The 14,773-nt window shown below is 51.6% G+C and overlaps 8 protein-coding genes across 8 annotated transcripts; 4 read left to right on the plus strand and 4 right to left on the minus strand.

The window, feature by feature from the left end:
• Positions 1 to 1,208: 1,208 nt before the first annotated feature.
• On the minus strand, positions 1,209 to 2,785 carry N7518_006311 (snoRNA-binding rRNA-processing protein ENP1; the record flags this gene model as incomplete). Its single annotated transcript, XM_057187238.1, has 3 exons — positions 1,209 to 2,067; positions 2,115 to 2,359; positions 2,411 to 2,785. 3 exons carry the CDS (start codon positions 2,783 to 2,785, stop codon positions 1,209 to 1,211), a joined length of 1,479 nt encoding a protein of 492 aa, XP_057038941.1.
• Positions 2,786 to 3,310: 525 nt separating this feature from the next.
• On the plus strand, positions 3,311 to 5,107 carry N7518_006312 (SPRY domain-containing protein; the record flags this gene model as incomplete). The annotated part of the gene is made up of 1 exon (XM_057187239.1): positions 3,311 to 5,107. The coding sequence occupies one exon, from the start codon at positions 3,311 to 3,313 to the stop codon at positions 5,105 to 5,107; it is 1,797 nt and encodes a 598-aa protein (XP_057038942.1).
• Positions 5,108 to 5,229: 122 nt separating this feature from the next.
• Positions 5,230 to 6,883, minus strand: N7518_006313 (glutamyl-tRNA(Gln) amidotransferase subunit HER2; the record flags this gene model as incomplete). The annotated part of the gene is made up of 4 exons (XM_057187240.1): positions 5,230 to 6,095; positions 6,148 to 6,323; positions 6,371 to 6,695; positions 6,748 to 6,883. 4 exons carry the CDS (start codon positions 6,881 to 6,883, stop codon positions 5,230 to 5,232), a joined length of 1,503 nt encoding a protein of 500 aa, XP_057038943.1.
• A 324-nt stretch (positions 6,884 to 7,207) lies between these two features.
• Positions 7,208 to 8,485, plus strand: N7518_006314 (enoyl-[acyl-carrier-protein] reductase; the record flags this gene model as incomplete). The annotated part of the gene is made up of 2 exons (XM_057187241.1): positions 7,208 to 7,386; positions 7,444 to 8,485. The coding sequence occupies 2 exons, from the start codon at positions 7,208 to 7,210 to the stop codon at positions 8,483 to 8,485; spliced, it is 1,221 nt and encodes a 406-aa protein (XP_057038944.1).
• Positions 8,486 to 8,628: 143 nt separating this feature from the next.
• Positions 8,629 to 10,457, minus strand: N7518_006315 (metallophosphoesterase family protein; the record flags this gene model as incomplete). The annotated part of the gene is made up of 2 exons (XM_057187242.1): positions 8,629 to 10,252; positions 10,300 to 10,457. The coding sequence occupies 2 exons, from the start codon at positions 10,455 to 10,457 to the stop codon at positions 8,629 to 8,631; spliced, it is 1,782 nt and encodes a 593-aa protein (XP_057038945.1).
• A 414-nt stretch (positions 10,458 to 10,871) lies between these two features.
• On the plus strand, positions 10,872 to 12,170 carry N7518_006316 (pyruvate dehydrogenase (acetyl-transferring) subunit E1 beta; the record flags this gene model as incomplete). Its single annotated transcript, XM_057187243.1, has 4 exons — positions 10,872 to 11,119; positions 11,177 to 11,300; positions 11,361 to 11,647; positions 11,699 to 12,170. The coding sequence occupies 4 exons, from the start codon at positions 10,872 to 10,874 to the stop codon at positions 12,168 to 12,170; spliced, it is 1,131 nt and encodes a 376-aa protein (XP_057038946.1).
• Positions 12,171 to 12,468: 298 nt separating this feature from the next.
• N7518_006317 (putative C2H2 finger domain protein) lies at positions 12,469 to 13,140 on the minus strand (the record flags this gene model as incomplete). Its single annotated transcript, XM_057187244.1, has 3 exons — positions 12,469 to 12,999; positions 13,054 to 13,080; positions 13,132 to 13,140. The coding sequence occupies 3 exons, from the start codon at positions 13,138 to 13,140 to the stop codon at positions 12,469 to 12,471; spliced, it is 567 nt and encodes a 188-aa protein (XP_057038947.1).
• A 442-nt stretch (positions 13,141 to 13,582) lies between these two features.
• N7518_006318 (MCP1 family protein) lies at positions 13,583 to 14,705 on the plus strand (the record flags this gene model as incomplete). The annotated part of the gene is made up of 2 exons (XM_057187245.1): positions 13,583 to 13,871; positions 13,927 to 14,705. 2 exons carry the CDS (start codon positions 13,583 to 13,585, stop codon positions 14,703 to 14,705), a joined length of 1,068 nt encoding a protein of 355 aa, XP_057038948.1.
• Positions 14,706 to 14,773: the final 68 nt, after the last annotated feature.

Here is a 14,773-nt window from a genome sequence, read left to right on the forward strand (position 1 = left end):
CTCCGGGAATAGGGTTGAGTCAGAGGGTGAGTCAGCAAAGAGAGAGGAAAGAATGGAAAGGACAGCTGTTCAACTGCAAACGGAGGGGAGCGATGAGGTTTAAGTAGAGGCCAGCGTGGTCTGAAAGGGATGGGCTGGGGGCGATGGCAACAAAGGGGGGGGAACCTTGGAACCTGGCCAACACACGTATGTCAGGTACAAGCGACACCATACATTTTCGCATGTGCGCCCAAGTACCTCCAAAGGGGCGGAGTTTCTGTGACGAGACACGTAAATTACGTTCATTTCCCCCTGCATTCCATGGTTCGGCCCCGGGCGACAGCCAATCATGATGTGCCGTGTTGAAACATTGCGTTTACGGAGCTCCGTATGGAGAACCCGACGGGGACTCCGTACTCCGTACACTTGGTGACTTCAGTCACGTGTTGTCTATCTCGACTTCTATATTTGGGTTGCATACACTTGCTACGGAGTAATAGTTAGTTATGTACTCCGTATTATGTACTTTTATGTACTTCGTATTCATCTCCTGTCGGGTAATACAACACACATCCAGTCCCTCCGACTCGATCTATCTGAATCATGATACGTCTGTCCCACAATACTCCGTACGAATGATCCCATATCACACAGTCTCGAACAATCTAGGGTGGACCTATGGATACGCTCTCCTGAATCTGAAGACGCGATCAGGATTGCCGGAGAATGCCCCATCCCCACGCCAATCACAGGTCTTTCGCAGATCAAGGCTGTCCCCGACTCCCCGCCCCGTTAATTCTCCGTCCCCCCTGATTGAGAAATGTGACTCTATGATTATGTAAATCCATGGATAAGGGGCCAATGCCATCTAGATTGGCGGAAATCAGCAGGCGGATGCTACGGAACCATCTCGAACACGGCAGAACGTCTACAAGGTATGTCGAGGGCTGAAACGGGCACACACTGCCCCTCCGTTACTATTTAGGGTTGGCCTCGGAAGTCAGTTATAGGGGTAACCGTGGAACCTGACCATTTGCTGCAAAACTGAAAAGATAACGATATATTCTAAATACTCCGTACACTAAATTCAGTGATCGGTGTTGTCATCCCATTTTGGAAACCTTCGACACCAGGGGAATTATATGCAGTCCCTCAAACAAAAAAAACGCCATCCCATAGAAACGTGCTCATGACAATATCGTAAGCAAACATGTGCCGGGGTAAAGTATCTACATGGACATATCCATCGTGTCGTCGCCAGCATCGAGAGCATTCTGCGCATCCGGGTCGGGGACCACCACACCACGTCCGCGGCCAGCAAGCAGTTCACGTCGTACTTCAGGTCCAATGTCCTTGTGTCCACGGACGAGAAGCAAATCGAGAAGCGCTTCACGCTGGTCCTCGGTGATGTCGTTACGATAACGCTGTGCAAAGACCAGAAGCGACTGGTGCCAGAGAACGGGCAGCCGGTATGCCTTGGAACCGACCTCATTCATGGCATCGGCCGAAGGATCGAGGGCGCGGAAACGCATGAAGTGGAAGACCAGGGCGTCAATGACCTTGTACGGCAGGGCGTACTTCTTCTCTAGGAAGACGCGGATGAACATGTTGACAGCACCAGTGCTTTCAATAGAGGTCAACGACTGTTCCGCGGCCAGATCACACATGCGGAGCAGGGCGGCGGCGGAGTGTAGCACGGGAACCGAGACGCGGGCAATCACAGAAGAGACAATGTGTGCTTCACGCAGGGTGCAAGTGCCGGTGGACACGAGCGGGAACAAAAGTCCCTTGAAGAAGCATGCGGGCTTGTACAGGGCCTTGCGCAGCGCATTGTAGGTGTGGATGTTCAACTTTTTGGTTTCGTGGATTTCTTCGCGCACGCGCTCCAAAAGCACAGTGTTGATGAACTCCTGGGCAACTGCAGGCTTGGACGAAATGAAAATACGGGTTACAGCGAAGACGGCGTTACCGGTCCATGACTCTGGGCGGGTGATATCCAGAAGGGTCTGCCAGTTCGGTACAGAAGGAAGGATCTTGATGGGCTTGGGGAGCGGGCCAGACTTGTAGCGAGAAAGAATCATCCCAACCCTAGAACAAGTTAGCTTGGCCTCACAAGGAATGATCACTAAACATACTTCTCATATACTTCCACGGCCTTGGCAGGAATCTGGACTGCATCCTCGGGGACACCACCACCTTGGATGTATTGACCATAGGAGCCATCGCCAGCCTGCTTAGCCTCGTGCTCGGCAATCTTCTCGAGAATCAAATCGGCGAGATTAGTGGGGCCAGCGGAGCTGGGATCCTTGGGGTGAAATATAGGGTCCTCCTCGTGGGGCATGAATCGGTTGAACATATCTAGATCATTGGGATCGACCTCCTAGTAAAATGTTAGAAGCTATATCACAATTCAAGGTTTCGGAAGTCTTACAACTTGCTCAACATCGTCATCGACCCAATCGTCGGTCTCAAACTTCCCCTCGTCGTCGGAGAAAGGCTCTTCCTCGTCCTCGAACCGGGTATCGAATTCGAATGCACTCGACTGGGGCCGTGCTGAGTTCTTGAGTTGTTCGGCAGCATCTTCATCGGCCAATTCCTGTCCAATCTGTAGAATCTTGCGCGACATCTTCGCATCGACATAGCGCTGTCCATTTTCGCCATCCTCGTCGTTTTCGTCGGCTTTGCCTTTGCCTTTGCCTTTCTTACTGCTCTGTGTCCGAAGGTGCCCCGCGGAAGTAATATCTTCAGCAAGAGGGTTGTGTCTGCGTGCCGCTGCCGCAGCACGGGAGCTCGATACCTTTGGCATGGCTGGTAATTCTTCAGATAAACCAAAAACTTAAAATGAGTATTTTGGGCTGGCTTATCGAAGTACACACGACGATCAAATTGTGTGGTCATATTTTTTTTTCTGCCAGGCGGTGCCCCCCAATCTCCTCTCCGCCTGTACCCCACACCGCCTGAGCCTCTACATTTTCTGCAATTCATCATTGACCGCCCTAGTTTCCCAAGGAGATTATTGTCCCGTGCGCATGCGATTGACTGTTTTTGTACACAAAGAGAAGCTTGCTGTCTATCAATGAATATAGGAGTCATCAGAATACTATAGGACTTCAATTCGGGAAGCTACAGATTACCAACTCCCTTGATCTTTCGGGTATATACGCCGAAACAGCTTGACAGCATACGGACAAGCTTCCGGTTGAGTAAGGACCTCTTAGCTTTGCGAAGCAAAACGCCCTGAGTCATACTCATTGGATTATAGCTGGTCAAATTTGCTGACTTTCCCCAGATCGACAGACCACAACCCAAGCGGGCAAACATAGCCTCCGTCATGGCATCCGGCCAAGCCCCAGGGTCTTCCGCTCCGTCGTCCAACATCAACTCCCCGATCCTACCCCCCAATGGCGGACCTCTGCTCAATGCGCAATTCACCGACCTCAACCCACGATCATCCCCAGCCCCATCCGCCCAAGGCGATGGTCGAGCCAAGCGCAACAAGCGAGACAGTCGCAAGAAACGCGAAGCCAAAGGATTAGACCCCGAGAACGCACCTCCACCAAAAAGGCGAGCCACAGCTGCACCCAGCACAGCCCTTCCCAGCTCGAAACTGAGCATTCTTCGTCCATTACTGCTCGCCGAGCCGCACGACTCGGATCGGTACCCTCCACAGCCTCGTCAGTTGAATCGCGTGAGCCGAAAGACATCGAACGTTTTGGGTCAGAGCTGGGATTTCTACGAGGTTGTCGATAAACTCACCAACAAGAATGGATTTCGCTATAGCTATGCCATTGCAGACCCCGGATTCCCTCATATCAAGTATCGACAGACGGATGTTCACCCGTACCATACCCGCTTCAGTTTCGAGGATTCACCGGCTGCTATATCTTTTTCTGAGAACGCGACTGCGGTGACCACCAGTGATGCGTGGCATACTGCCCGCGCTAATGTATGTGCCCGAGAGGGCACGTATTATTACGAAGCTCGTGTGATTAGTGGCATAGTCAATGATCCCCAGGCACCTCAGAACGGCAGACCGACAACTTCACCTCGTGGCCATGTCCGTATTGGATTCGCCCGGCGTGAGGCCGACCTCGATGTCAATGTTGGGGTGGATTGCTACGGGTATGGGATTCGAGATGTGAACGGCGAAGTCGTCAATCGCATGCGATGCGAGTTCTTCTTCCCCAAGGGGGAGGCCATCAATGAAGGCGATGTCATCGGCATGCTCATCACTCTTCCACCTCTTTCTCTCCACAAGAAAATTGTCGAGGGCACCTACGATCCCACCGATAATACCCCATCACCGCCGATGGCAACCAACATCATCCGAGATCGGATTCCCTTTCACTACAAATCGGATTTCTGTTGGCAGCAATCCAACGTCTTTTCTACAAAACACCTCCGTGACTACGCTTTCAACCTGAAGGAAACACCAACGTTTGGTCCCCCGTCCCCTCTCAACAGCGAAGACGCCACGCTCCGCACACTCCCAGGGTCCAGTATCACCATTCTAAAGAACGGAGTACAAATGGGCACTCCCTTCAAAGAACTCTACGCCTTCCTACCGCCCGCAAGCCGCCTCGCCAACGGCACAAACAATCTCGGTATTGGTGAGCGCGAGAATGCCGACGACGGCCTGATCGGGTATTATCCTGCTGTGAGTTGCTACGGCGGCGGTGCCGTCGAATGCCGATTCGAGGGGCCGTGGTGGGTTGGCCCTCCCGAGCAGACTGAAACTGGAGAGCCGGTCTGGGCCATGGGCGAACGCTTCAATGATCAGATCGCCGAGGACGTGATGGCCGATATCGTGGACGAGGTAGAAGCCATGTTCACGTGGGGCGGCATTGATGGCGATGTCATCAAGAACAATACCGAGCTCGACGGCGCTGGGGTCGTGGGAGGGGCGGAGGTGTTGAAGGGTGGTGTTGGTGCGGCGCTTGACTCTGCACTTGCTCATACCCCCGGAACTGCCGGGGCATCTGATTCCGCTGCTAATAGCAATCGTGAGACGCCGGCTGCAGGCGATGTTGGGAATCATGGCCTCGAAGATGCGATGAGCGTCGGGACAGCTGGCACTCCTAATGTTGAAGTGCAGGGTGATGGTGATGGCGATGTCGAGATGACTTAGTGACGCACTAAATGGGAAAATGGAATAGGCGTTTGGCTTTTGCAATAGCATTGATACCAATTCTGATTTCAAAATCTATTCACATAATATACATTTCATATAGTAGTCGTACAGATGTGGGCTTAATCTAACTTCCTTCCCTCCAACATCTCTCCCACTTTCATGACCAACTGATCGTCTCCGTATTGACCGATGACCTGGATTCCTGCTAGTTCAGCATCATTTTGCCCAGAAACAGTTACGGGGACTGAAATTGCAGGCAGACCAGCCAGACTGGCGGGAACGGTGAATACGTCGCTGACATATGCATCCAAAGGTGACTTCTTGGTAGACTTGCTCATCAAGTCCGACAGTCGTGGCGGGGATGAAGGGGCAGTAGGACATACGATGACATCTACGTCAATTTCACCTGCGATTTTGTCTGCGACCTGTGCAGCGAGCGGATGCTTGGCTGTAAAGACCGCATCAAAGTCTTGCTGGACTAGACGACGCAATTGTTGTGCTTTGATGAAGTAGTTGTCAATGGCATCAGCACTCAAAGTGAATGTGCCTAGAAGAATTCGTCTCTTCACTTCTTCCCCGAATCCCTCTCCTCGAGTCTTTGAGAAAAGACATCCATCAGGCTTTCCGTCGCCATCTGGGCCTTCGGCACGAGTCCCGTATCGTACTCCGTCGTATTTGGCCAGGTTTGAAGATGCCTCGGCAGGTCCTACGACATAATACGTGGATAATGCGTGTTTTGTGGCGGGCAGGGAGACGGAATGGAGGGTGTGCCCTTGGCTTTTCAGGTGTGCTAGAGAAAGAGCCCACGCCCGCCGGACCGAGGAAGTCAGCTCGGAAACGTTATATTCTATTGGTACGCCGATTCGGAGAGGGGCTGAAGTCAAGCGCGAGGCAAGCTGTGGTGTTTGAAGAGAGGCCTGGATTCGAGAGCGGGAGTGTATTGAGAGGCTGGTAGGGTCGCACTGGTCATGTTGGTTGAGGATGTCTAGGCATGGTGTTAGCACAGTCGTTTTCCAGTCACACTGGTCGAAACCCACCGAAGATATCTCGCACATTGGCGGTTGTTTTCCCCAATATACCCACAGTATCTAGAGAATTGGCGTATGCCACCACGCCCCATCGTGAGATCAGTCCGTATGACGGTTTGAATCCCACTATCCCGGTGTAAGCAGCCGGAAGTCTGACCGAGCCTCCAGTATCCGTTCCTAGTGAGCTGTAAAAGTCAGCAACCAGTCTCCTTGCCGATGACTGGCCACTTACGCATAGCATTCGTCGCCAGCAACTGAGGCGGCACTTCCACCAGAGCTGCCACCGGCCGATAGGTCCTCCCCGCTGGAGTCCTGGCGAGGGTTCCTGACAGGACCGAAATGTGAATTGATCGAGTGCGATCCCATCCCAAACTCGTCCATATTTGTCTTTCCAGCGACAATGGCCCCGGCGGCCTCTAGTTGATCGACAACGGTGGCATTGAATGGGCTCACATATTTATCCAGAATTCCCGAAGCGCAAGTCGTCGGAAGGTCGCGCGTGCAGATATTGTCTTTGATGGAAATCAAGCGGCCATCCACTGCGGACTTGGGTTTCCCTGGTAATATCCGTTAATTCTGAAGTAGAGGGTGGGAGTCTGATGTTGCTACCTTCTTCCTTGCGCACATCTGCTTCCTTTACACGGTCCAGCCATGGCCCCTCGCGCACCAGCGGGGTTATGAAGGCATTTAAACCACGTGTGTATTGGTTAGCGACGCATCTTTCAGCTTCGCGCAATAAGGACATTTAGACGAGTGTGGGAGGAGTATAACATAGAAAGGGAGTGGGAACGTGAATTTCCCGGGTCCGTGCTGCTTTTCTATGGTATCTGTCCGGGTCTCTGTCCCCCTGGAAGATATGTATCTACGTACATGTAGGTATATATTATAAACTTCATAGTCCGGTTAGAAATAGATACATAGCTTTTGCTCAAATGTAAACATCAATATCACAATTCTGACCTCGGAGCTACAATGTCAACAACAAGTTTCTTCGGGCCGAGCATGACCGACCAAGACGTCATCCGGATTTGCTCACCTCTCTCCTCCTTCACTACCTCACCTACCAGCTATGTTCTCAAGAAGTATACTACAGACGGCCAACCGAAGTGCTCGCCAGGCCTCAGCTCGAGCTGTACCGCAGGTGCTCGGCCAAGCTCCATTCGGTCGGCGATACATTTCGGTCTATGGCTACACACAGGCAAAGGCTCTCATCTACTCCAAATATGGCGAGCCCAAAGATGTCTTGCGGTAAGTCTAAGTCCTCAGCTGCAGTTGAGCCAACAAAGCTGATCAATGTCAATCTAGCCTACACAAGCACTCAATCTCCGCGCCGCACGCAACCCAAGTGAATCTGCGCCTGTTGGCCGCGCCGATGAACCCAGCCGACGTGAACCAGATTCAGGGTGTCTACCCCAGCAAGCCTCCCTTCCAAACGGCGCTCGGAAATGCAGAGCCCGCCGCAGTCGGCGGAAACGAGGGCGCATTCGAGGTGCTGTCAACCGGCGCGGGTGTCAAGAACCTCAGCAAAGGCGACTGGGTTATTATGAAGCGCACAGGTCAGGGTACCTGGCGTACCCACGCGCAGATGGAAGAATCCCAGTTGATCAAGATCGAAAACAAGGAGAGCCTGACCCCGCTGCAGGTTGGCACTATCAGCGTCAACCCCGTCACTGCGTACCGTATGCTCCGTGATTTCTGCGAATGGGATTGGATGCGTGCCGGCGAGGAGTGGGTGATCCAGAACGGTGCCAACAGCGGCGTTGGCCGCGCAGCTATTCAACTGGGCCGCGAGTGGGGAATCAAGACGCTCAATGTCATTCGCGAGCGCAAGACACCTGAAGAGACCGAGGCTCTCAAGAAGGAGCTCCTGGAACTGGGAGCTACCGTTGTTATCACGGAGGAGGAGATGCTTACTGGCAACTTCCGGGATATGGTCAAGGAGTTCACCCGCCAGGGCCGGGAGCCCATTCGTCTGGCGTTGAACTGCGTAGGCGGGAAGAATGCTACCGCGCTGGCAAAGACTTTGGCTCCTGATTCGCACATGGTGACCTACGGTGCCATGTCGAAGCAACCTGTTGCATTGCCCTCGGGACTGTTGATCTTCAAGAACCTCACGTTTGACGGATTCTGGGTCAGCAAGTGGGGCGACAAGAACCCCGAGCTGAAGGAGAACACCATCAATGATGTACTTCAATTGATTCGCTCCGGCAAGTTCAAGGATACTCCTGTGGACGAGGTCAAGTGGAGCTGGGAGTCCGAGGGTCCGGAGTTGGCAGAGAGCGTGCAGGGCACTTTGGGCGGCTACCGTAGTGGAAAGGGTGTGTTCACCTTTAGCGGCGGTGATTGATTGAACAGCCACCTGGGCTATATGAATGTATTATAAATCTAGGCGGTATTTCCCCGATATTTACTTCACGGTTGATTGATATAACATGGGTCCAGAAACTAGGAATCAATTGTAACAAAATGAACTGCTAGACAGTATACTTATCAACACTCCCAGTTCTTCTTCACCCAGTCAAGAATCAGGTTTGTTAGAGACACATGCGGCATGTACGCATCGCTTTCCTTTGCAATATCGACATCAAGACCAGCAAACTTAGCGGCCAGTATCACATATTTTTCGATAAAATCAAGGTAGACCAAATCCACCGTCTTGGGTGTCTCGGATGCATTGGGAGATACGAGGGCACGAATACAGTTCGGCACTCGGTAGAAGGAGATGGGTGAATGGATGGTATCATCACCGTCTGTGCCCGCATCATCTTGTGTCGTGTACCCGGGCACGAGATCCGGACCGGACAGGGGGATTTGCTCGCTAGCCGAAGTCCATTTTTGGGCAATCACGTCTTCCGGGTATGCAAGTTGCTCGGGAGGGGCCAACGTTGTCGGTGAAGATTCGTCCGTAGTTTCGTATAGAACTTGAGGCTGCTCGTTCAAAACGTCGACAATAAGTTGTGCCTTATCATATGGGACATCTTTCACGTAGCGGAAGGTGCTAGTGAATGGAGATACAATGAAAGTCGAGTCTTGGGTAAAGGGCCCCTTGAAGATATCGAACCTCATAGCGCCCGTATTAACAATGGCTAGCCTAGGTATGTCTCCACGAGACTCATCCTTCAAGTCACGCAAAACCTCAGTTTCAAGCCAGGTATAGATGCTGTTGGGGTCCGGGTACTTGGCTCGTGACATCCATAAATCATGTGGGGCACATCCGTGGACTTGGTCCAGATGAAGGTCGGTCCGTGCTTTGGCGATCAATCGGGAGACATTGAGGCCTTTTTCAGTCGGGAAGGTCTCTCGATCAAGACCGGTGTGATGATAGTAAGAAAAAAGATTGTTGTCAATGTATCTGCGCTTGAAGACAGGTCCAGCAGCAGACTGACGGCTTGTCTTGCTAGCGAGGCCATCGATTGACATGAAGCCAACAGTTTCCATGAATCGACCGCTCGCTAGCCCAAAGGCCTTGGAATCATACTGCGCATAGTCACGCACATGCTGGTGCCCGCCAAAGAATTGGATTGGAGTATCCCAACGAATTCCCCGGATCTCCTTGAAGATCGCCCGGTATTCCGGCGAATGAACAGGCACATGGCCGATCACCAAAAACAGATCCACTTCTTTATCCCGAATGGCTTCTTGGAACCAATCCTCCTTGATAGTCGAGGATACTTTCTGGACCACAGTATTGTTGTAGTTTCCGTTGAAATCAAAGAGGAAGCCAAAGGCTACTATACGGATGCCTTGATTCTTGGTAGTGAACTTCTTAAACCGCGGGGCCAGAGGCACAAGCTGTTTTGTGGTCGGGTGAATGATATCGATATTCGAAGCGAGATAGTTGCCCCGGAAATTAGGAACGGTGATGAGAAGCTCCGCCTCCGATGTGTTCTTCTGGTATAGTTCGTGGTTTCCCGACGTCAACAGGTCGATGTGCTGGTGCCGGACAATGTCTGAAAGGTAGATACCCTTGGGCTTGGACGAGTCATATAGGCCGTTCCCTTCCACTCGATCACCAGTATCTATAACGAGTAGATCTTGTCCTTGTGCTTCTGCCTTTTCCCGCATGTGTGCTGTAAACGATACATAGTCTCCCCAGTCTGCGGAGTAGGACGGCCTGCGATTATTAGTACAACTCGGAGCTCAGCAGGGTCCAAAGCCTACTCCTGCAGATGACCAGCCAGCCAGCCATGAGTATCGGTAGTATGGATGAAATTCAGTTGCCCGAAATCAAGTGGTCGCAGCGGAGCGGAGATGGGGTCGGGTGCGGAGGGTTGAGCGGCGAGCGCCGTCGGAAGTAGCCAGAGCAAGGACAACATCATTACCAACAATACACCCTTGAAAGAGTGTCTAATAGCATGGATTTGAAGCAAGAAAAAAGATGAAAGATGTTGAAAGATCGTAAAAGAAGCTGAAGGGAGCACGTCCAACAAGATAGCCCACAGAAGATATGTGGTGTAAACAAGATGCCTCCGAGGTGAGCTCTCTCCAATTCTTGTATGGTTACAGTTACAGTACCGGTGAGCAGCTTTGATATCACGTGTCGCCCAACATCTTCGGATTTGCAGCTCAAAGATTATTTGGACAGCGATAAGTTTCCCTTCGGCATTTACTTCGATCTATTCGTCCGTTCCTCTATTCAATTGCTTTTGCGGTCCGATTTGGTCTGCGATCTTGAATTGAATCCATTTGTCTTTCTTTGTTTTTCATCTTCTCAATTCCATCATATCTCCGCAATGGCAGCTCCACGACTTTTCCGCCCAACAGCTCGTCTGTTCTCATCGCGCCTTGCTTCCACTGCTCTGCGCTCGAATATCCGCCAGTCTGCCTGTGCTCCTTCAATCCTGCGCCGCGGATATGCCACTGAGACCGGCACCAAGGAGGTCACCGTTCGCGATGCCTTGAACGAGGCCTTGGCAGAGGAGTTGGAACGCGAAAAGAAGTGCTACATTATCGGCGAGGAAGTCGCACAGTACAACGGCGCGTGAGTAATCCTCTGAGCTTCATTTGAATCGAAACTGACGTTGACCTTCCTGTACAGATACAAGGTGACGAGGGGCCTGCTCGATCGCTTCGGTCCTAAGCGGGTTATCGATACTCCCATCACAGAGGCCGGCTTCTGTGGTATCGCCGTCGGTTCTGCTCTTGCTGGTCTTCACCCTATTGTGAGTATTTATGAAAATTACGGTTGATCCAGGATCGCATACTAATCGTTCATGATCTAGTGCGAGTTCATGACCTTCAACTTCGCCATGCAGGCCATCGATCAAATTATCAACTCCGGTGCTAGAACTCACTACATGTCCGGTGGTATTCAGCCTTGCAACATCACTTTCCGCGGTCCCAACGGTTTCGCCGCCGGTGTCGCTGCCCAGCACTCCCAGGATTTCTCCGGCTGGTACGGCAGCATTCCCGGTTTGAAGGTTGTCTCCCCTTGGAGCTCCGAGGATGCCAAGGGTCTGCTGAAGGCTGCTATTCGCGACCCTAACCCCGTTGTTGTTCTGGAGAACGAGTAAGATTCCATTCCATTTTGCCGGATTTCGTGTAAACTAACCAAGGCTAGGCTCTTGTACGGCCAGCATTTCCCTATGAGCGAGGCTGCCCAGAAGAACGACTTCGTCATTCCTATCGGTAAGGCCAAGATTGAGCGCCCCGGAAAGGACCTTACCATCGTCTGCATATCTCGCTGTGTCGGTCTATCCTTGGACGCCGCCGCCGAGCTCAAGGAGAAGTACGGCGTCGACGCTGAGGTTATCAACCTGCGCTCCATTAAGCCTCTCGATGTTGAGACCATCATTGCCTCCCTCAAGAAGACCGGCCGCATCCTGGCCGTCGAGTCTGGCTACCCTATGTACGGTCTTTCTTCTGAGATCCTGGCTCAGTGCATGGAGTACGGCTTCGATTACCTGACTGCCCCTGCCGTCCGTGTCACCGGTGCTGAGGTTCCTACTCCTTATGCCGCTGGTCTAGAGGCCATGGCCTTCCCCCAGGTGGACACTATTGTTGGCCAGGCCGTCAAGCTTCTGCGCTTGTAAGCCAATGAACGAGGGCGAGTGAGAAGCTCGCAATAATATAGCTATGTGCCTAGTACCCTTTCATCTGTTCCATCTTATGTCGTTGTTTTATTCTGCCTTTGTTATCCAATCGTTTAGACAGTCTTTTGGAAAGCATGTACCATTACATCCAGATCAGGACCATCGTAAATGTGCTTAAATGGCTTAGATGGAAATTCATTGCTGCCAGTAATTTAAAACAAAGGACCTACCCTTAAACGCCAGTGTGTATTTGATATTTGATTCAAATCGCAAGTCATTCCCGGCATCACGATATCCATCAGACCTTTTGGGCAACACACCCAGCAAAACAGTCCGTTGGCCGCCGAGGGTCATAATATCCTTCTGGGCCATATTCCTCGTCATCACTTTCCACATCACCATGTTCACTCTTTTGTCTTCCTTTATCTGCGGGAGCATCGGTTTGAGGTTTCGGGCTAATATCCTCGTCGTCGTCTCCTAGAACGTTCTTCTTCTTGACTGGGGCTGTGGAGGCCGCCGTTCCCTTGACAGCGGAGAATGAGCTTTTGAAACCTCCCTTCTTGAAACCAGTACCTCCTCCACTTGGTACCACATTGGCCACAGGAGTCTCGATGACTTTCAGACCGGCCTGCGCATCGGCTTTACGTTCTGCCCGACGGTTCTTCTCGAGGGCATTTGGATCCCGTGTTAGCTGTTTGAGGTCTTGCAAACGCTTTCTGTGCAGGTGATCATATGAGCCGATATGTGCCTCGTATTCCGGGTGGCGCGAGTAAGACTTGTTGCAGAGGCTGCAGGTGAAGGAGCTGAGCGCAGACCGCGCTGATTCAGTCTGTAATGGTTAGCTTAGCGATAGCGAATGTGGGTGACCAGGATGGTTAATTACCCTCGGAGCGGGATTTGTGAAGCCACGCTATGTTTGTTAGCTGAGGTATCCGATTTGGACCACAAAGGAAGAGCATACCGGTGCCATTGTTCTTGAACTAGAGTTTAGGTGAAGTCGAGTAAGAGAGCGTTTAGTACGGCCGGGAATTGCGACCATGTGCGTATTAATAACGGGTCTAACGCGTCGCTGCCTGTGAAACTAGGCAATCTATATTTAATTGTCTAGGCTTTCATCCTCGTGCACTCTTTTAAAGCATTATCTAGCTAGTTATATTGGCCCTATTTATTAAGCAGGTCTTTACCTATACCCAATATCTAATCCTTTATAGTAAATCAAGCAAGTCGAACTATAGCGACATTGTAGTATAGGAGTCACCTGACTTGTGGATACTGCCCAGGACAATCGTCATTACCCGCAGAGGAACTGACCTATCACAGCTGCCGTATTTTAGCAACTCAGCGATCTTCAACCCCAACATTTCCCTGCTTTTTCTTAGTTCGCCTATACTACTTTGTACAAATATGGATGCATGATTGACGACTTATTTCCTTACAAGTTTCATTTTCACACTTTTCTTCCAGCTCCCAAGACCAAAAATCCCGAAAACCATACAATGCCGTCCCACCTGCTCTCCAAACCGGACGACATCGACACCAAGTCTGTGATCTCCCTGCAAGAATTAGACCCATCACCTGTCCATGATGTTCTGGATATTGAAAGCGGCGAATTCTTCCCTAGGGCCACCTCTCCGGCGCAACATAGAGCTGGAATTTCAATGCCCAAACTAGGCCTGAGCGGCCATAGCTGGGATTCATGGCGTACGTCGAGTGACAAAATGCTGGATCATATATTCTAACCACAATGACCGCTTAGTGACTGGTATTCAAAAATACTCAACCTATCCACCTACGGCTTTCTTCATCCTACATCTCGCGAACACCTCTCTTATACCACTCGTTACTCGCTCCGTGCCCGCGAGCGAATCCTATCTTTTACTCACACGACCCGTATACCAGGCACCCGGGCTAGAGCATCTCGTCTTAACAATTCCTATAATTGCGCATATTGCCTCCGGGATTGCTCTCCGCAACATTCGTGCTGCGCGTAGAGCACGTCTGTACGGCGCCGAGACTCGCGCACAGCGAAGCACGTTATATTTCTGGCCGCGGATGTCATTGCAAGCACGCACTGGTTACTTTATCGTGCCGCTGGTTGCATTCCACGCACTCGTCAACCGTGTTACACCATTGATCGTCGAAGGAGGAAGCTCTGGTGTAGGACTTGGATATATTGCCCATGGGTTTGCTCGGAATCCTATGTTCTGGAATGTCTTTTATTTCTTCTTTGTGACCGCCAGTGCGTGGCACTTCGTTGGTGGCTGCGCGACCTGGATGGGCTGGAGAGTGACCACGGCGCGCAAGGAGCGCAGTCACAAAGGCTCGTTGGATGGTTACCGTGGACCTACGGAAACAAAGTCGAAGAGGCAGCGCAAGATGTGGTGGGTTGTCAATGGAATTGCCGCGGCTGGCGCGGCTCTTTGGCTTGCGGGTTCTCTCGGTATTGTTGGACGTGCCGGCGAAGGTGCGGGTTGGGAGGCCAAGGGGTGGAATGAGATGTATAGTCAGGTCCCGATCGTTGGGAAGTGGCTGTGACAGCTTTGCATGATTGTACATTATGTATCTATATAGACTAAACCTAATATATAAGAAGAGTCTGAATA

Source organism: Penicillium psychrosexuale (assembly GCF_028828465.1).
Source record: "Penicillium psychrosexuale strain IBT 29551 chromosome Unknown utg000004l, whole genome shotgun sequence".
NCBI classification, from domain to species: Eukaryota; Fungi; Ascomycota; class Eurotiomycetes; order Eurotiales; family Aspergillaceae; genus Penicillium; species Penicillium psychrosexuale.